The sequence below is a fragment of the Amphibalanus amphitrite genome, unplaced genomic scaffold (genome assembly GCF_019059575.1).
Source record: "Amphibalanus amphitrite isolate SeventyFive unplaced genomic scaffold, NRLGWU_Aamphi_draft 000039F_arrow, whole genome shotgun sequence".
Taxonomy (NCBI): domain Eukaryota; kingdom Metazoa; phylum Arthropoda; class Thecostraca; order Balanomorpha; family Balanidae; genus Amphibalanus; species Amphibalanus amphitrite.
The window spans coordinates 1,193,952-1,214,704 of NW_024881535.1; the positions used below are offsets into that span (position 1 = coordinate 1,193,952).

The window sequence follows — 20,753 nt, forward strand, 5'->3', positions numbered from 1 at the left end:
TAATCACCGCTAGGCCGTTGACCTGTGTAAGTTTGAAAAATGATTGAAGATGGAAAATAATCCAGGTCACCCAGACAGGCAACATTAACTATTCCTTTGCGCGCATTATATGGACACGTGGGTTGTTTGAGCCGACACCAACATAACTAGTTTCAGGTTCCTGTCCCGTTTGCTAGTGTGCCCGATGCGGACAAAATAGGCAAGCGTTCATGAGCGCGGACCAGACCCGTTGGGGAGTTCACACGGGTCACTTGGAAGGCGCCTTGTCCAAAGTGGTGTTTTACTTCGACAAGCGCAGCCTGAGGAGCGACTGCAGTAGAATGAATCTCGAAACGGTTTGCTAAATCGTGCCTTATACAGGCAGTCGGTGAATGGTTTGCTTCGATCTCGTAGAGAATTACTTTGGCTGTCTTTAAACTCCTAGCCGGTCAGGCTGCCTCCGTGCTCTGTCCCACCAAACACTCGTCCTCACACCTAACCATTAAACACGCCTTACCCTCCCTCTCGGTCCTCTGCCGTGCCCGTCTCGGTCGTCGCCTCGGTCATCGCGACATGTCTGTGTGCCGTGGCGGCCCCCGCCGCGGTCCGCCGCTCTGCCTGACTCTACTGCTGATGGTCACCTGGTCACGGTCCGTGGTCAGTTCAGACATCTACTCCACGGCCGGCCGGCGTGTGCTGAGTGGCGTGCAGCCGGCCGACCCGCCCGTCTCTGATCTGGCCTCGCCCAGTCTGGTGGCCTGCCTGCACGCCTGCGTGGCTCGGCGCGGCACGACGCCGGCCTGCGGGGCGGCCTACCAGCACGGCGGACGGTGTCGTCTGTACCGCTACCCCGCCTGCCAGGCCGGAGGTGGGGGCCTGCAGATGAGTCCCGCGCCGGGACACTACGTGGAGCCCCAGCTGCTCTCGCCACTCTGTCCCACGGACGACCTCTGCTCCCCGCTCTGTCCTCCCACCGGGCGAATCCTGAACGGACACCCGATACCGGAATCTACCGACGTGTGGACGGGCGGAGACATCTGGACGCATGTCTGGAAACGGCTCGCCGAAGGACAGTGCCGGGTCAAGCTCGCGGCTGCGGGTACTCCATCCGGCCAACTGACAATTAACCTGGCCACCGCAGCTAGCACGGCGAACAGCACGCTAATGTTCATCGCATCATACGACTACAGCATTATCTACCCGGTGGGGGCATTGGAAGATTCAGTCACATCCATCGTCGGACTGCAGGCCGACCGTCAAGTCACCCCGCTCGAAGTCAGCTGGTGCGACGGTCAACTGACGCTGTCTGTGGCTGGCGAGCAGGTGGTGTCCCTCTCCAGGGCGGTCCCAACCCTGCCGTATCTTCTGCTGCAATCCGTCGGCCCGGCTCTGTGGCGGCTGGGGCCCGAGCTCACCGATCCGTGGCTGGTCCAGCCGGACGGCTGGTCCCAGCAGCGCGGCTACACGCTGGCTCCGGTCAGCGCCATTTGGAGGAGATTCCCCGAGTCGACCAGCGCCAGCGTCCTGTTCCGCTGCTCCAGTGACACCGCCTGCCACGTCTTCTTCCGGGAGAGCTTCGATAACGCATTTCAAGCCGTCGTAAGGCTGGCTCCCGGCAGGAACTCGAAGGTCGGCCTGGCAAATGAGACCCACGCCGTGTGGCAGGAGCCCTGGGACGCCGACTGGGCCGATGGCTCTCAGCCACACCGCTTCAGAGTCGAGTTCAACGCCGGATCGCTGGGTATCTACTCCGCAGCCCCCACCAATGGCACGATGCTCCACGTCCGCGAGGAGACCCTGACGACGCATCCCTGGTCCAACCGTGTGCCGACCTCGGTGCAGTACGTGGGTTTGGGCAGTGAATTCACTTCGGCCACCTTCTGGGTGTTCGAGCACGACCAGCAGTGGGGCTTCGAGCACGGCTTCACCGCCGGCGCCGGACTCTTCACCGCTGAGGAACTGGAGAACGCCTCGGGTGCTGCTTGATATTTTTTTCTCGGAAAGGTTAGCTGGTTAGAAAAAGATTGTTTCCAACATTTATCATTGTCGAAGAATGCACAAGCGAGCGCGTTGGTACAATAGAGCGCAACTGACGGACATTGAGCCGAACATTATAATTACATTTAAGTAAATAAATAATTAATAAACAGTTAAATTTAGCTCAAAAAGCCCCTATTGCAGTTGCGGTGACCGTTGGCATTCCTTTTTGGCACCCATCTTGACAAAGCTCCCTACACCCTAGCCAGCCACCCCAAGCACGCCAATTTTTTTTCCCATGCCCGTTAGTCGCCGACGGAGCGGCGATGTTTGAGCCGATCGACGAGATAAACGGTGCATTGTCGATCAATCCTATCATGCATCGTAAGGGGTGACATAGGCAGCACTTTGGACCTGGCACCTGTTTCTGAATAGTTGCCATTAAAATTAGCAACCGTGTGTAAAATAGAGGCTGGACTTCACCTAGAATTCGTGTTGCAGTCAGGCCGAACCATGCATCCCCGTCTCGTTGCAATCTTCTTTCTTTATTTTACGTGTTGGCGATGCCGTTGAGTTCGAATTCGAGAGAATTATCAATTGTTCGAGATCAAATATATTTCTCAATTATTTGATATGTATATTATAGGTAGGTGGGTTTCATTCGTAACAAGCGACATTCTACAAAAATATGGTCATGCTAAGAATGCCAATATGATATGTTTCAATACCGGAAATTTGAAGCTCGATGACAATGGGATAACAATGCTACAAGATGGACGGGGGAGTAACGTGGACGGAACGTTGTATCTAACATGACTTCATTGTCCCCAATCGTGTTTTTTTTTTCTCGGGATCGAATAGGAACAAAGACAAACGTTAAACATTTTTTAACAGCATAGGGTGGGGTGGATAAAGGGCATGCCTCCCGGTAAATGTAACAGACGTGCCGTCACTCAGCACAACTTGCCATTTTTCTATCGTCTCCTCTATAAGCCATTTTCGTCACGGCTTGCGACTAGCTGACATTCAATTTAGCCCACCGCAATCACACGATTCTGATATCACAGACACGCGAAAACCGTCCCACAAAGAAATTGGGAAGCTGACTAGACGGTCGGACGTTGACTAGACGTTGAGTATGTATAGTTGACTAAGCGCTGACTAAAGGTTGACCGGAGTGCCTAAATCTGCAGCAGCAGGGCGACTCCGGCCAGGACCCACTTGCTGGCCTTCTCCTTCGTTTTCAGGTTGAACGTCCAGACGAAGGTGGGTCCGCGCATCCGCGTCTTATAGACGGGACACTCGTACACGTTCCGGGTGTCCTGCTTGTCCTGGGTCATGGCCTGGAACAGACAGTGCTGTCAGTCACCGAACAGCAGAGCGACACGCACACTGATAATCTACAGAGGCTACGATGAACGACATAAGTGATAAGTCACAAAAAAACATTTATCCGTTTCCAGTTTCCATTTCGTAGTCATAACAGTTTTCCCGAAATTTATTGATCCAAACTCCCTCCCCTCCCTCCCCCCCCCAAAAAAATGTGTTGGCGTTTTTACCCTGAACTGTGTCTACGTTTCTACACCCACAAACGTTTTCACCACAGCATGCGAGCCGGATGAGCATTTACCTTGATAAATATGACCGGCATCATGGGGTAGAGCTCCTTGAGCTTGGAGTCGACGATGGATCCGGCGCCCGTGTCCCAGCGGGCGCCCTCCATGAACAGACCGTGCACGTAGGCGCCCTCGCGGGGCGCCGAACTGCAGGAAGGGGGGGGGGGGGGCGGTCATACCGATACAGAGTTGTTAGGCCAGCTGAGACAGAATCATCGGCTGGTGGACACTGGACAATCAACTACACATGACGGAGTACATAATAACCGGGGCTAAAACGACAAAACCACAACAATAAATTATGAACGTTGTTTTGATGTCATATTGTCAAAATATTCCCTACCCCCTAGTCTCGACCCCCTAGTCTCCCTAAAGTCTCACTCACTCACTCACTCACTCACTCACTCACTCACTCACTCACTCACTCACTCACTCACTCACTCACTCCCTTCCTCCTCCCCCAGCCACTCACGAGAAGTCCTCCTTGTTCTTCTTAGTGACGTCGCACTGCAGACACATTCTGTCCAGCGGCCACTCGTTCTTTCTGGCCGTGCTCTGCATGATAGCCGTGAGGAACGACTGCGGGTTGAAGAAGCCCGCCAGCCACACAGAGGCCGGCAGCTGCAACACAGACACAAACAAGGGGTGTCACACAGGCCCGGCCGGTTGGCGTATTATTATGCACACCGCAAGAACGTCTCGGTGTGAATCTAGGACTGCATACATACTTACCCTGCATGGGAACCTTGCATACAGTCATGAATATATTGCAAATCAATCAATACCACTAAAACATGAACCACAGATAACAGTAGTATTAACAGTAGTACTACTGTTATCTGTGCATGAACAGAAAATCTTCATAACCCAGAGATCAAACACATAGCCCGCATCCTTCCATAAAGTCTCCATTCCACGACTACCGCACCTCACACCGTTCTCACTCCAGCCTCCCTCCTGCACCACATGCCCTCGCACGCACCTGGAAATCCGAGGTCCAGTTCTCGAGCTCCCGGACCCTGAGCAGCAGATCCGAGTACCACACTGTCAGGCCGTGCATGGACGCGTAGGCGCGCTTGGTCCACGAGGCGGGCACCGTGTCCATGAACAGGGAGTTACTGAGGTCCTCCATCTCGGCAGTGATGGTCAGCTCGCCCTGGAACAGGTAAGAGACTTTGTGAGACGGACAGGCCGGGATCGAAGGACGAACGGGCCGACGGTGTTGACACAGGCCGAACGAGACGGCATGGCCGACACTAACGCGTGACAGAGAAGCCAGAAAAGGACCATGGAACTAAACGATTATCGCATGACGTATCGACGTACACGTCTCACAGACTTAAAACATATTCTGCTCACTGTAGGAAACACGCCATGTCAAGCCTTTGAGCCTACTAAAAGAGGTAAGGGATTCAAAGCCAAGACCCCCGGCTACGGGTAACATCACATCGATAAGGCCTCCACGATATGTCCCCAACTGGACATACCCCGAGTGGGCCCACCTACCTTGAGCCCGAGGTCGAGCTCCTTCAGAGAACGTCGGATCTCCCCAGTCAACATGTTCATCCGCTCACACTCCTGAAAACAGCAACGAGAGCGTTAGGCCTTCGTCTCAGGACCACGACTTCAATAAACAGCGGCAGAAAAACACAAAGTAGGAGCGGGTAGAGATTCTCTACCCGGCTTCTGTGTTTCTGAAACACCAAACTTATCAACAGGCATTCCGTCACCTGGCATTACTTGTAACAACGTTTCGTGCGTGGCTTATGCGAGGGAGTTTCGCGCACGCTATTCGCAGCTGCGACAGGAGCTAGGAGCTGGCTCTCACCTGGAATGCGACGACCACGTAGGGCGTGCGGTCCTCGACCTTGCCCATGATCTCGGCCATGTTGAACTCGTCGGGCAGCTTGTCCACGATGTCGTCCAGGATCTGCTTCACCTGCAGCACATCCAGAAGGAGGGTGACGGGACTGTCCAGTAAGGAACTCGGAGCACTGGTGGGATAGGATCGGTGGCTCACGCTGATGATGACTAGATTAAATTGCACACAAGATAGTTAAGTGTTGAGCTAAATGTACATCCTATATAGAAACGTATGCTTGTGAGCCTGAGTTACCCCTCCTCTTCCCTCCCCCTCCACCGGATTCCCACCTTTTCCTCTCGTGTGACGGTGACTCCGGCGCCTCCCCCCGAGTCGCGCGGCTGGAGCTCAAACACCGTCCGAAACAGGTTATCAGAGGTGGCCGTCAGAAATCCTGCCAAATCGCAGCGGACCGTCAGCGGTCAGACGGGAGAGATCAGCGCGTTAGGGAAGTTGGGGGCGGATTAAAGGGGAATATGTGGATGGGCAATCCTCGATCATTTGGATTTGGAGCTTGTGTACCCGCTACCCTTATTAGGGTGTCGGTTGCGGACATGCTGATCGTATAAGTTCGGGCCGTTTCACATGCAGCTGCATGCACCTCGCACTTTTAAGTAACATCTTAGCCTGCACTCCTTGTAAAATGTCTATGATTTCAACGTTCCAATGCCTTATTTAAGTAGGTGCGTACCGATTTCGGCGTTGGGGTGCAGTCCGTACAGGTAGGGCGACTCGGGCGGCAGATTCTCGTCAATATAGCCGTGGTAGCCCTTGAAGTCCGAGTTGGGCGGACTCGGGAAACCGGGAGCGAAGAACAGGTCGCCTTCCAGCTGAAACATGGTGAAAGCGCCGGGTCAGCCGATGGCATTCACATATCAGCAGCAGCTGCGGTCGCCACTGAACGTAACAATGGGCCTAATACAAACTCGTCGGAGCTCCATCGCTGGCTAGACGATGTTGGAGCCATCCAGTCATGGAGTGTTGCCCGTCCATCACTAATCTACCAAACACTTCCCTTCCCGCCTCGGCTGTATAGCGTTAAGAGGACAGCCACCTTGACCTAGCGTGACCACCGCCCCTTAATTTCGCTCCCTGACAATCCTCCCCCCTCCCGCCAGGTCCGTACCTGATCAGGGTGCATGTAGACCTCCAGATAGGTCTTGCAGAGCCGTCGGTCCCAGTCGTCAGTGATGTGTCCTCCGTACATGATCTCCCCGAAGAGATACCGCAGGTCCTCCCACGGCACCTTGCTGTTGGCCTCCAGGTAGTTGTACAACACGTTGACGCTGATCGTCAGGTCGCCTGGGGGCAGAGGAAGCGGTACTCAGTGGGGGTAGTAATGTTGGTACATACTCAGGGAAACTTCTATTGGTAGCGTAAAATTATACGCGCATCTAATATCAGCCGCAGTGAGAGGCGGCGGCACGGCGGTCGGATTTGAGTCCTGCGGTGCAGTCTACGTTTCAGGCGTTCAGTAACTAACGCCATCTATGGACGAGATTGTCTAATCACTAAACGGCACAAAACTGCGTAGTACGTGGCCTCGGGCATGCATGCTAGCCCAGCGGAAAACCTGAAACCCGCTGGCTGTAGGTTACATCCACCTCGATAAACAAGTCACGCTCATAACATTTAACAATCATCCGTTTGCTTATCCCAGACGATAAAATCACACAAACTAAGTAAAAAATAACTCGGTGCCAGCGCGGCCCCAGGCCGTCCGTAATCACCCACCGACGTTAAATGGATAGTTTCTGTTCCATCCCTGCGGTCCGAACTTCCTCCTCTCGGCCACCACGGCGTGGAAGTAGCACAGCGAGAACAGGATCGACTTGAACTCGGCCTCCTTGGAGCACATCTCCAGTGTGTCCTGTGAAAGGGGAGGGAGGGAGGAACCTGCATGTCAACCACAATGCATGCTTTGACACTTCTCGCCGACAACAGTGCTTTATGTAGTTCATACTCAGCTGTGGACCACGACTCCAAGGAAGATCCACAATGTAAGAGTCTTGTCAGGCGGCGTTCACTTAGCACCACGACGGTAAATCACAATGACCTAGTAGGGCAGCCCCGGTTACAAAACAACAAAATGCGGTGGCTCAGCTGCGTATAAGTATTCCCCTTACCTGGTTGAAGTTGTCCAGCGCCTTGTGCAAGTTGGCAAACATCCCAGTCGGCGGCTCGTTGGTGATCTTAATGGCCGACTCCAGAATACCCTGACAACACACAACACACCATCAGTAAACCATGGTCAACTGGAATTTAGATTGAATTACAACTGGTTGAAATGCTAGCAGGAGGATGGACCGTGGGCCGTAGCATATTCGACATATATCGTATCACGTTCTCATCACACAGAACAGATAATCAAAAATAGGCGGTACAGCTGGAGACATCAACTGACACGGCGACAATACGACCATCGCGCGCCATCCGTCACCTGCGGTATGATGTGTGCGTCGGGCGTGGCGGCCGGCTCTGCCGACATGAACACGCGGTACTTTCTGTGTCCGTTCAGGCTGTTGGTCTCCATGCGCTTCTCCAGACGCGGGAGCCAGTTCTTCACCAGGTGGATGTTCTGTGGAAGCAAGAACAGTAAAGAAGGCGAAGTAATTAGTAATCTTACAGCCTAAGACATGGCTGGTCAATATTACCGTAGTCCATGATGCCCACGTCCAGTCCTCTCTCCTTGCTCGTGTTCTCTCTCTCTCTCTCTCTCTCTCTCTCTCTCTCTCTCTCTCTCTCTCTCTCTCTCTCTCTCCCTTTCTCCCTCCCCTCTGACCTGCAGGATGACCCAGTGGCCGTGTTTGGCGGCCACCTCCAGCGCCTCCTCAGCCACCACCTCCTGACCCTGGCCCAGCGATACGCTGTGGAAGTTGCGGTTGTCGAACGTGAACTTGAGCTTACGGCCGAGCTTCTCCACGTCCTGGGGGAGAGCGAGGAGCGTGTCAAACTTGTAACACGTCCAGCCCAAGCAGGGCACACGAACAAATGCAAGTAGCCAGCCGGAGTGATTAAGGTGAGCTTCAGGGGTCCCTCACCACCAAAACCATACAGGTCTCTGTCTCTCGTAATCTCCAGCCGTCGTTCGCATCCGATAGCCTTGCGAGCGATCCTAACCTTTGCACTACAATCCACGGTGCTATGATGGCTATACGGTCTCAGGGCATCACATCCTAGCCAGTGACAGCTCTTTAGACTGTAACCCGGTCAGTCAACGGCTGCCATCAGCAGCCCGTCTGCTTCTGCTCTTATGACCCAACCGTCCCCCACTGACACAATCCTACCTTCAGCGGGTCGACGCCGGGCGACAGAATGAAGAAGATGGGTGTGGACGGCCCGGACTCCTCGAACGACTTGGCAAACTCCACGCTGCGGCCCTCGATGTACTTGAAGCCCAGACGCTCCTCGATGAAACACCTGACGCAATGACGAGCGGGAAGAAAGAATAAAAGTCCACGACGTGTCACGCAACAAATCATTAGAACGATATTTCTGATTATCCAACCATCGAAGTCGCGACTGACTCGCAGAATGATGCTCCGCCCATGTAATCATGTAATGCATTCCACTCTTCAAACTTACCATCCTTCCACACAGATTAAACACCTGTGCAGGCCAAACACCCCACACCAGTCCGAGCCCCAGCCGTCTACCCGTTCCCTCCCTCCTCGCCATATCTCCCCACCTCACCTGACGGCGTACGTCATCCGATCGGGACGGAGCGCGCGCATCATACACAGACGCTGCAGCGCCGTTTTGTTCTTCCACTCCTGCGGGAACTTCTCCTTCTCGGGCAGCTCGGACTCACAGAACTTCTTCCAGCGCTTCGCCGAGCCCTCGATGTCGCGGTCCAGGTTTCTAGCGCACACAGGATTGTCGAAATTATCAAAAAGATATCATATTTATTCTCAACTCAGATAGCTCATTGCTTTTTCAGGCGACCACTCAAGACCTATAAATATTCCGGAAGGTCTCCATGAACAAAAACTAAACGAGCGCCCCCAGTATACCTATTAGTTGCCCCGATTCTCGACAAACTACAGTGCGGAAACTCTCGCAGAATCATTAGACTATCAGACATCAGCGGGCAATCGCGGTCGCGTTACTGACTTGAACTCATCCATGCTGCTCAGCGACTTGATGGCGCCCCAGAGCACGTTGGTGAGGAAGTCCACGGGCGACGTGACGTTCGGCGTGATGGGGAACCGCAGCAGAAAGTCCAGCTCCGGGAACTGGATCTCCTTACTCGTCAGCAGAATCTGAGAAGGGAAGAACAGGGCAACGAGTCAGCGGGAGACGTTAATGTCGGTAAATATTCGCAAATCACGCAGTATGAGGTGATAAGCTGTGCTTTTTGCGGTTGTAGCATTCTGCAAGGCAGTCGGGTTCACACATTTTTTAAAAAGAAAATAGCATAGGAGCTTTACGTCGTAACCTAAACATGCTCCTAATAAAAGGCCAGGTCAGCGCCAGCACACCAAGCCATCCCTCCAGCACTTGAGACCACAGCTTATAACTCGCCTGGAAAGCCATCTGTGCGGTGAAGATGAGCTTGTCGCACTCGAAGAGGCCGCGTGTCGTGTACATGAAGACGCTGTAGGTGACGCTGTCGATGAGGTTCTCCACGCGGTCCTTGACCTCCTCGGCCGGCACGGCGTCTGTCATCGCCTTGTGGAACACCACGCTGAACGCCTGCACATCGAAGGGGCGGATAGGTCAGACACCAGTCAATGGAAATTGCAGCCACAGAAAGGGAACTGCTCGAAACCCCGAAGTTAATGTTGGAGATTGCATGCAAAAATAGTGTCAGAAAAACTTAGATTACCTGCAGTCTTTGCTGCAAAGAATAGGGACTGGTGTATTGCACTGCACCACCAGTTAAATCCCAGGACATATTTTATGATCGCGCTCGATGCGTAACGAAACTAAAGGTATTATTACTGTTAGCCACCTTCCAACACACTCGATTGTTCCCATAACACCACAAGTTGTTCGCGCAGCATCGCCCTCCCATACCTTGAGCGAGAACTGGTAGATGGGGTTGATTTTGTGCAGGTCGTTGAGGATAAAGTAGAGCAGCGAGGCGCGTGTGGCCGCCGGCCGGTACAGCTCACGGGCCTCGTCAATCTTGATGGACGTCTCACGGCCCTCTATCACCTGCAGCGAGACGGAACGGCTCGGGGTCATAGATCTGTCAAATGCACGGCTAGCATCAGGATGTAAGTCTGGACTAATCCAGCATATTTTTAAGCCTTGCCGTGATTTAAACATGACAGCCGTAGGGTCCATTTTTCGCAAACTACGTTAACCCGCGCCCCGCTGGGGGTCCTGGATTTCCACGCCCTGCTAGGGGGGGGGGGTGTTTGAACACCCCCCCCTTGTAACTCGGCTCCTGGGCCACGTAGCGATACGCGGAAGGCGGCGTTCGAAAGAGCGTCAAAAATAATGACGAAATCACTTCGGTCAAATTTTTGGTCAGGTCAAAGGTCAGGTCACTAGAGGTCATTGAAGGCAAAATTTCGCCAATTTCCAGGTCCAATGTCGAAAATTTCCAAGAAGCAAACGCATAACTCGGGAACCAATAGAGCTACAGCGCCGTGGAAAAGCGCATTCGATAGCCCTATTAACGCCCTTTCTGAGTAATTGTCTCAGATTTGACCTAACGTCAACGGTTTTGCCTGCAGGGGGCAAAAACTGCAAAAATAGCCGATTTTTTTCGGAAACAGTTTTTCTGCAATAACTTTTGACCCAAGCCTTGTACGAGCTTACTTTCACCAGCATCGTGTTCCTCTCGTCAAGACGCATCGAATGAACTATAACTTGACCTTGAAAGGTCAACTTGAAAATTTGACCTCAGAAAATTTGACCTCAGGTCAAGGTCATGACCTGACCGGAAAGGGTCATGTTGCATATCAGTCGATCCGTATCGTCGTATCGTCGAGCTGAACACATCTAAGGCGTTTTTATCGCTCTAGCATGCCTCTATCAAAAGTTATTTGCGAAAAACTGTTAAATACCATTCGTGACCTAAGATGACCTCAGGGCATAAACAAGGGTCACGGACACCATTTTCATGTTCAGTGTGTCTAAACCACTTGTAATTCAGTGTTTGGGAGTGTTTATAATGTCTTTCATCCAAAAGAGGCGCATTTCAATTTTCTCCCATTGACTTATAATGGGGAGGTCGCAAAATTGACCTGACCTTAGGTCATCGATATCAAAATTCTGAGATATACGTTTTGTACATGCTATTGCTCTTAGCAATCGCTGAAAGTTTCAAAGTGATCGGTCACTCGGTGTAGCTAGGACAGACATTGAAACTTTTTATGAGGTGAGGTCATTTCAAGTGACCTGGTGACCTGACCTTGAATGACCTTGGTCTGAAATTTTCACAACATGTATAGAATTGATGTATGATAAGGTGTACCAAAAACGGCGGCGCTCCGCGCCGCCGTTTTTGAGATATTCGTGAAAAACCACAAGGAGGGGTGTTCAAACACCCCCCCAGCAGGGCGCGGGTTAAAGTACCAGTTTCTTTGTTTGCGCATCTACACATTAACCAGGACCAGGAGTCTTTGGTCCTACATTCGTCATACCTTAGCTGATTTCTTCATATTTCCCTCTCCCTCTCCGAATATCGTCGCCGCTATAGTGTCCGCGCCAGACTGACCTTATCCTGGACCTCGGCGGCGGTGGCCTTGGTGTACTCAAGGTTCTCCACCAGCTCCGTGTCTCCCAGGAAGTTACCGCCCGCAGACGACAGGCGAGACAGCAGGTTGTCCTCCAGCTTCTTCAGCAGGATCTTGAACTCGTTCTGCTGCTTCGTCAGGTTGTACTGAAAGAAAAGGCAGGCGCAATGGTTTATGAACGTTCGACTTTATTTTGGAGGTCGGGTCGCAAACACAGGTTTCATGGATTTGTGACTGGGTATACTCGGCTAAAGCACCTCAGAGCCTTCACTGCTTTCCTCTCGACAAAGGTGAGGTTTTTTAAGGTTTTCCTAAAGGTTTTCTAATGGTGAGGAGTTCTCGACAAAATAGGGTCGAGAATTCTCGTATCTTGAATTCTGGTATCGAGAATTCTTCACCATTATGTGGGTCCGTTATGGCTATGAAAAAAAAAAATCCAAACGGTTATTAACTACCTCGGCATACAATCTTTCTATCCACCAGCTTCGTCCCTCTCTCTCCCCATCTGCCTCCCTGGCCTCCCCTCTCCCCCTCTCTCCTCTCTTTTTTCCTCTCTCGCTCCCGTGCCGCACCTTTTGTTCCTCGAGGTCGGGCCGCTCTGCCTTGACCACCTCAGCCAGCAGCTGGTCCTCCAGGCCGTCCCGCGTCACGGTGAAGTTGATCAGCGTCGTCTGCGCCTGCATCTCGGGCTTGTAGTGCGGGTTGGCCAGCTTGGTGTGCAGGATCAGACGGAAGTTGGGACTGTACTCCACCTCCTTGTCGCCCAGCTTGATCGCTCTGAAAGGACAGGGGCGACAACGTAATGCAAATTATAATTAATTGACTGACATGATAGTTCCACTGGCAAAAGGAAGAAAATCTTTCGAGAGTATCCGTTTAATTCTTTCGAAAAAACGAATATTTCCACAATAATAGCGAAATTACTTCCAGAGTAACATCTTAAAACTCCTTACAAAAGCTGCAACAGTGTTCTTCCTAGCCCCGTCGTAAGTTTGCATCCAATCTTCCATTACCATCCAAGCCCCCTCCTCCCACTGACTCTCCTCAAAAGCACCCGTCCACAACTCTGACTAACTCCAAGTCACCCATCTCCCTCCCACTTCTCACTCACGTCCCCTTCCTGATGAGGTTCCTGGCCAGCAGAGGGTCCAGCACGGGGTCGACCGACTCGCCAATGTTCTCAATGAGTACCACCGATCCGCCGGAGATGGCCTGTTCGACAACGTCCATATAGCCGCGCTGGCCCAGTCGGATCACCTGCAGGTCGGCGCCGTAACGCGTCTTGATCCACTTGATGCCCTGCAGCTGTGGGGGGAGGAGAGGGAGGAATGGTAAACGGTGGAAGGCGGACAGGGCCCTAGTGTGGATACCAAGATGGCACGGACACGGGGTATGTATGTACCTAAAACGAGAGTTTAACAGAGGAGAGGTTAGTCATCCACGGGTTTCCACGAATTCTGAATACCTAGCGATCAACCAAACGCTTTCTCCAGATACTCCATTGGATAGATCAACGAAAAAAAAAAAATTATTGACCTGCCACCGATTCTCCATACCTAATTATCTGGACACACCCTGAGCTTTTCTTCCGATACCTCCCTACATTGTGTGAACCCACCTGAATGCATCCCACCGTCAGTATATAGTCACGTTCTGGGGTCGGTCCTCATGTGCGGGCCGATCACGACCTTTGCTCGTGTCGGTCCCTACCTGCGGGTCGATCATGACCTTTTCTCGAGTCGTCCCCTTACCTGCGGGTCGATCATGAGCGGCCATCGGTCCGAGTTGGTCAGTATGGTGGCGTTCTCGGCCGACATCCGGTCGTTGGGCAGACCCTCGTTATTCCAGGTAGCTATCTGAGCCTCGTCCGTCAGTAGCGACAGAGGGTCCAGCTCCGGAGTGGTGGCGATCTGGGACAGACAGAGACGGGTAGAGAGGTCAGATTGTGGGTATACACGGCTGGTAGCCTAGGTGGAGACAGGAGAGGCCAAAGAGTGGTGGGGAGGCCAAAGCGTATAAAATATAGCACCAGAAGTATTCTGAGAAAGACAGTCTTCCGCGATGGGACGAGTCGCGGGACGTTTATGTTGACTAGAAGAAAAAATTACCCCACAAACTTTACCGGCATAGTTTCTCGCCACGACTTCCGCTGACCCAAGTCTAACCTAGCGATGACACGTTACCTCGAGTTTGTTGATGCGCGGGAACCACATTTTGTCGAGCAGCTCGGTGCGGTACTGTTTGGTGAAGCAGCCCACGTACGAGATGAAGGCCGTCACCAGCAGCACGTCGCCGGGAATGGTCGTCTCCTGCTCACGGAACCTGGCCGAGGGAGCGAGGGGAGGTCGGTAGTCGCGGGCCGGCAGCAAGAGTCGGAAACAAGGCCGTGAAACCGAGTTTGAATATCAACTGGCTCGGGGCTCCGCTTGATAAGTTGGATTTTGTTCATGCACAGCGGATATTAACACGCGCACTGCAGCGGGTCTGAGCCGAACACGAACTGCAGGGGGGGGGTTGAAAACAACCCCCCCTGAGATCTCGAAAACGGTGTAACGTAGCGACAAACGGTAAACGGCGTTAGATAGGTGGAGATGTTATTTAGAGGAAATACTAGGTCATTTTTGTCTCAGGTCAAAAGCGAGGTCACCAGAGGTCACCGAAGACAAAATGTTACGATTTTCACAACAGGAATTTCGCGGTAGTTTTTCTTGAATAATTTGTCTTGCACACAAGATACAGGATCGATTCGAACGCCATCGTTCTTAGAAAAACACGATAAACGTCAAACGGAGTCTCTATCTCTATTCAATCTCAAGTTATTGAAGAAAAACCGCTGGTGACCTCAGGTGACCTAAGATGATCTGGAGATCACCTTCCAAAGGTCACAAGTGATATGTTTCGGTGAAATCACCAACAGGGAACTGTAATACTATGATCCTGAGCGTATTGAAGTCATAGGATGGCATTCAGAGTAAGTTGAAATTTCTCCCATTGACTTATAATGGGCCGGTCGCAAAAATGACCTGACCTTAGGTCATCGATATAAAAATTCCGAGATATACAAGTTGTAGCTCGTGATGACTTTACTATTTCCTGAGGGTTTCAAGATCATATCTCAACAACTGTTGGCTTGGTGGGATTGCAAACTTCGAAATTTACGTTTCGAGGTAGGGTCACTTGACCTGACCTGGTGACCTGACCATAGGTCACCTGGGGTCAAAAATTATACTCAAGGTGTGCAAAAGTTGGGAGAACAGGTATGAAAAATTTGGCGGCGCGCAACGGCGCGATTTGCGAAAAATCACAGGAGGGGGTTGAAAACACCCCCCCCCCCCCTGCAGTGCCCGTGTTAAGAAATCGTCAATTCAATAGCGTGTTTCGTTGAAAACACTTTCTCCTCGCCTAACTGCAGCCACAATTAATGCACGCTGATGGTCGTCTCCGAAACATAACGCACTAGTAACACATTCGGATACCACGCAGGAGCTGCCGCATTCTGTATCTTCACCACACGACCTACAAGAGCGAACCCTTCCTTTCTAAAACTGACACCACCCTTCTAAAAATCCAAAATCGTGCGAACCCTCATCTCACCACCACGACCACTCACTTGGCGACGCTCTCTGCCCATCGGACGTTCTCGGAGGCCAGACCGCCCACCAGCCGGTTGGCCAGGTCAATGACGTACGCCGTGGCGTCGGCCTCCTTCTGACACTTGATCTTGTCCGAGGTGGCCTCCTCAAAGTCGGCAGTCAGCTTGCCCAGCGTCTCCTCCAGGGCCTGGAAGGGAAGTGGGAGAGGGGTAGGGTATAATGGAGAGCGAAATGTTAGACGAAAGAGCCAGACATATATTTTCGTTACGTTGCTTGTCTCCTGGTGACACCATGTTATCAGAACGGTCTGGACTCTGGTGAATGGTGAAAAACGGACGCAGTTAATAAAAAGCAAACTTTGACTTATCAAACATTGGATTTCAAACGAGATGAGATTCAGTGACGAACAACTTCACACTTCCGAAATAGACGAGACTGAGTCACGCAGCAACCAAATTCAACCAAACGATACATTCGACACCCGGGCGCTTTCTGACCCCCGGGCCGGCCCCTCCCCAACTGACCATGACTCTGTCCTTGATCTGTGCCAGCTTCTCCTGGGCGGCCGCCAGCTCGGCGTTGGCCGCCTCCAGAGCCAGTCGCTTGGGCTCCACCTCGCAGTACACCTCGTAGAACTTGATGATGTTGATCACCCAGGCGCACAGACCTAGGCGAAGGGCGGGGAGGGAAAGGTTGTCAATCACGCGTTGGAACCAGATAGTTGCGGAAACCACAAAGCTGAAATATGCGTACTGCTTAATTCTGTTTAAAGTTAATTCCTCCCGCCCCTCTTGCTCAGTCCCCATAACCTGTCCTTAATGCTCTCCTCATTATCTTCCTTTTTTTGCTCGGCTGCTCGTCCCAAATCATCTGCAGCTCTCCAGTCAGTCCTCCTTAGTATTTTTCCTCTAATGGTCGTTGACCCTACTCGGTCGTCTTACCCAAAAATCAGTCACATCCCTAAACGTCCTTACTCTTCCAGCCCTTCCCTAGTCTTTTTCAGTTATCCACTCCCGTCTCCAATCCTGCCTTTCTTCTCATATCCCCTGCCCCTCCCTAACCACCCCCCCCCCCCACTTCCTTCTCCTCCCCCTCCTAAGCTCAGCACTATACCGGCGGCGGCCAGCGACTTGGAGCGTATGAAGTCGGCGTTGAACTGCGGGTCGGCCAGGTACGGCCTGATGGCCTTCAGACACTCGGCGTGGATGTTCTCCTTGTCGTACGTCTTCAGCTCGTCCAGGAAGCTGTCCACCTTCGCCATCATCACCTGGAGGGGGTCGCAGGGTAAGGACAGGGGAGAACAGGGTGAACGCTTGTGTCGTTGGTGTCGCGAATGCCGTAAAATGTGTCGGGTGTCATACACGCCAATGTGATTTGAGAGCCGACAGCAGCGGTTAATCCACGAATGGCTTTATTCTACAAAAAGCATGGCTAAGCGATAATTATTATTATTATTATTGTTTATTCAGCATCGTCATGCGACAAAAAGATACATACCCCCCCCCCCCCACCCCACCCACCCACACACACAGTTAATCAGCACTCAGGAGGTTAGTAGTCTTAACAGGCGCCGCGAGGCCTGACAGTTGCTTGCCAAAACCATCTTCAAACTGTCTATAAGACCGCTTTCTTGGAGTGGTGCCCGGACTATGTCGTGATCGACGTACCCAGCAGCGATGTGCATGATAGCGCCGAAATTCCCACCACACAGATTATATACGTGGCCAATAAACGACCCATCCAACTGCTCGGGGTACGTAGCAAGTCTGGCCAGTCCAGTGACGTAGGCTTGGCGAAGACGGTGGTCAGCGCGGAAAGCATTACGGAATGCGCGGAGGGCATCACCTCGCAGCACCTCACCGATGCGAGGCACCCCAGCAGCAATCAAAAGAGCCGTATGGTGCGCAGAACGCGGCAGACCCAGCGCTGCCTTGATCAGCGAAGCCTGTCGCGAGTCTAGACGCTCAATGTCGGCGGAGCTGAGGGGAGCCGTCTCACAGCCGAAGATCAGTGCCGGCAGCACTACTGTCTTCCAGAGGAAGATTTTGTCAGCAGCAGTCAGGCGGTTGGTGAAATTGCCCAGGGGTGTGAGGCCATAGAATGATGCACAAGCGCGCCTGATGCGCTGAGCCACGTGGCTGTCTGTGCTGAGGTTGTCATCAAGCACCGTACCGAGGTGCTCGGTCGTCTGCCGGATCTGCAGCTGCTGTCCTGACAGTGTCCACCTCGGTGTGCTCGTGAATAGTTCCTGTCCAAATATAATACAATGGCTCTTGGTTTTTCCCGGTTCAGGGTGAACGAAGTCGAGGCGCCAAGTAGCCGCGAATTCTCCCACCATCTGAAGCATTGCACCGAGGTCACGCGCGTTCGCAGATATAAGGAGAATATCGTCAGCGTAGCAGATAGCGGGTACGTGCTGGCTGTGTAGATATGCTCCACGACCGCTGCGATCTAGGACCTCAATAAGAGGTAAGAGGAAGATGTTTGCAAGGGTTGGCGATAAGATGGCCCCTTGTCTGGTGCCCCTGCAGACCAGGAACGCTTCAGATGTGGCGCCACCAAAAGTCACCCTTGCAGAGAGGTGGCGGTACCAGGTGACCATGAGGCACCAGCAGTAGTCGCTAAGATAGTCTTCCAGACGGAAGAACAGACCGTCATGCCATATTCGGTCAAAGCATTTCCTCGCGTCAAGGTTTGCGACAAAAACAGGAAGACCCCTGGCTCGATTCTGCTGTATGGTCTCTCCAGCCAACAGAGACGCTTGCATGGTGCCCCGATTGAAGATAAAACCAAACTGCAGATGATGAGGTTCAAATGAGGCGTTCAGTTCGTCTAGCACTAGCAGCTCGAGCAGCTTAGATGCGCAGGTTGTGATTGAAATCGGTCGATAGTTGTCCAAGCAGTTAGGGTCCGATTGAGATTTCTTCAACACGGGTACAATAACGCTGTCAGCGAAGGTAGCTGGCACGCTACACGTGGACAGGCAGACAGAGAGAAGGTGCGCCAGAGCTGACAGGAGACAAGGCGACTGCCCATAGAGAAGGTGCTCCGCCGTGATGCCGTCTATACCAGGTGCCTTCCCACGCTGTAACCGGTGAATGAGGCCTGCTACTTGTCCAGCTGAAACCGTTCTTTCGGATGCATCGTTACGGATTCTCCTTAGTCGAGAATCTACATGTTTAGCAATTTGGAGCTGGTCCAGAGTCAGTTGCCTGTGACTATCTTGGTGCACAGTCTGGAAGTGGGTGCGGAAGTCGGCGGCGGATAGATCAGAGGCCGACTTGAGTCCATTACGCCGTATCTGTTGCACACGTCGCCAGAAGGCTGTCAGATTTTTGTCACGGCGGAGCAGTCGGAGAGTGTGGGCCTCGCTCTCGATCCGCGTCACTGCTGCACGTCTGCGGGCGTGACGGTAAGCAGATCTTGCAGCCTGATAGCACTGTGCCACTGCTGAGAGGGTAGGACGGCCACAGTTTACCCATATCTGATGCCAGAAACGAGTGCGATCCCGCGCCACTGCCACATCAGGCGACCACCAGGGCTTCGGGGGACGTCGCGACTTGGAGCATCCGGCGATTCGCGCAGCGGTATGTATGCATCGTGTAATTGCTTCGTCAATCTCATCCGGGGTGGCACCGTTGGTGAGCTGACAAGCACCAATAAGCTCGTCCAGAGAAGACAAATATATCTGCAGTTTTTCTGGACAACTCCAATCTAGTACTTCTGAATGGATGGAACCCATATTTAGTGGAGGGCTGGAGACATCGAGACTGGTGCCAGCTGAGGCAGACGGCAGCACCACGCTGCAAAGGACCGGAAGATGTGGGCTCAGGTTGTCCACACAGGGGGCTACGATGCGACAATCATGAACTTGAGGCACCAGACATTGCGGTACAGCGATGTGATCGATGTGCGATTGGCCGTCAGCTCGAGCATAGGTGTACGCCACTGGTTGCGAGAACCGGAACTCGGCGACTGTCAGTCCGTGGTCGTCCAATAAGTCTTGCATTAGAAGACTCAGCGGAGAGAAACCCCGAAGACGGTGCCAGCCCGGTGGGCGCAGTTCTGGTGACAGTGGTGGCAGAGCACAGTTAAAATCGCCTACAAGCACCACTGGAGCTGAGGGTCTTAGCGAAGAGAATAATGCATCAAGCTTCCCCGTCAGGATTGTGTACTCTTCAAAATTTACGGCAGATGAATTCCAGTACGGCATGTAGCAGCCAATTATCGTTATAAGAGGATGGCTCAGCTCCACAATCGTAACTCCACAGATACGAGAATCATTACACTCTACAGCGCGAAATGTGCGCCCCGCTTGACGGCGGCAAACAAAAGCCACGCCACCGTGGGGTCTGCCATCTCCAGTCCCTGGTGGTAGTTCCATGGCGAATTCTTGAAATACCTGAAATTCTTCGGAACTTAGAGAGGAGAGTGCATGCTCCAGATAAGCACCCTGGGCACGGGCTAGCCAGGTTTCGCATAAAAATAAGATATCACATTCAGGTATTAGACAGTCGGCGATATACTGCGCTCCTGCGAGAAATCCTTCGCAGTTATAAGTGCCCAGAGTGAGGCTCATGTTCAGAGTTACTTTTGCGTCCACAGAATTACGGCACTCCGCTCTGTCATGCTTCACAGCGGTGGCAGCAGGACAGGGATGGCCCCCAGGAGTAGCCATCTGGGCGCTATTCCCAGGAGGTGGCCTCTCGTGCGCACTGATAGGGCCACCCACGGTATCCGGATCCGTCACATTGCGAAGCAGTCGCCCTCCAGCCGTTGCCACCGTGTGTGGCGCCTCCTCTGACGTGACGGGAGGCAGCTGGAACCCAGGGAGCGCCGGCGTCCTGTTCGCTGCCTCGACTAGGGGCGCCTGGGCGGTGAGAGGCGGCTGTTGCCCAGTGTCCGTCTCCATCACGGCGCTGATAGGTTGACACCCATTCATTGTCATCTTGGTGTCCATGGTATCTAGCTGGCACGAATGGTCCATAACGGCGCGGCCTTTCCTCTTCCCAGCCACCGTCACCATGTGTGGCGT

General features: G+C 52.8%; 1 protein-coding gene across 1 annotated transcript in view; it reads right to left on the bottom strand.

Annotated features, from left to right (window-relative positions):
- Nucleotides 1-2,553: 2,553 nt before the first annotated feature.
- Nucleotides 2,554-20,753, bottom strand: part of LOC122374406 (dynein beta chain, ciliary-like) — an 80,702-nt gene continuing 62,502 nt past the window's right edge. Inside the window, exons 68-93 of the mRNA XM_043353139.1 lie at nucleotides 16,832-16,985; nucleotides 16,243-16,385; nucleotides 15,736-15,905; nucleotides 14,309-14,447; nucleotides 13,877-14,035; nucleotides 13,237-13,430; nucleotides 12,698-12,902; nucleotides 12,107-12,271; nucleotides 10,453-10,593; nucleotides 9,958-10,128; nucleotides 9,547-9,695; nucleotides 9,127-9,294; nucleotides 8,721-8,853; nucleotides 8,216-8,359; nucleotides 7,874-8,011; nucleotides 7,560-7,649; nucleotides 7,168-7,303; nucleotides 6,560-6,735; nucleotides 6,125-6,263; nucleotides 5,724-5,827; nucleotides 5,401-5,511; nucleotides 5,079-5,150; nucleotides 4,555-4,728; nucleotides 4,045-4,193; nucleotides 3,587-3,719; nucleotides 2,554-3,299 (exon numbers count right to left, since the gene is read on the bottom strand). Coding sequence (XP_043209074.1) covers nucleotides 3,138-3,299; nucleotides 3,587-3,719; nucleotides 4,045-4,193; nucleotides 4,555-4,728; nucleotides 5,079-5,150; nucleotides 5,401-5,511; nucleotides 5,724-5,827; nucleotides 6,125-6,263; nucleotides 6,560-6,735; nucleotides 7,168-7,303; nucleotides 7,560-7,649; nucleotides 7,874-8,011; nucleotides 8,216-8,359; nucleotides 8,721-8,853; nucleotides 9,127-9,294; nucleotides 9,547-9,695; nucleotides 9,958-10,128; nucleotides 10,453-10,593; nucleotides 12,107-12,271; nucleotides 12,698-12,902; nucleotides 13,237-13,430; nucleotides 13,877-14,035; nucleotides 14,309-14,447; nucleotides 15,736-15,905; nucleotides 16,243-16,385; nucleotides 16,832-16,985 — 3,819 coding nt within the window. The 3' untranslated portion in view covers nucleotides 2,554-3,137. The remainder of the gene's footprint in view (nucleotides 3,300-3,586; nucleotides 3,720-4,044; nucleotides 4,194-4,554; nucleotides 4,729-5,078; nucleotides 5,151-5,400; nucleotides 5,512-5,723; nucleotides 5,828-6,124; nucleotides 6,264-6,559; nucleotides 6,736-7,167; nucleotides 7,304-7,559; nucleotides 7,650-7,873; nucleotides 8,012-8,215; nucleotides 8,360-8,720; nucleotides 8,854-9,126; nucleotides 9,295-9,546; nucleotides 9,696-9,957; nucleotides 10,129-10,452; nucleotides 10,594-12,106; nucleotides 12,272-12,697; nucleotides 12,903-13,236; nucleotides 13,431-13,876; nucleotides 14,036-14,308; nucleotides 14,448-15,735; nucleotides 15,906-16,242; nucleotides 16,386-16,831; nucleotides 16,986-20,753) is intronic.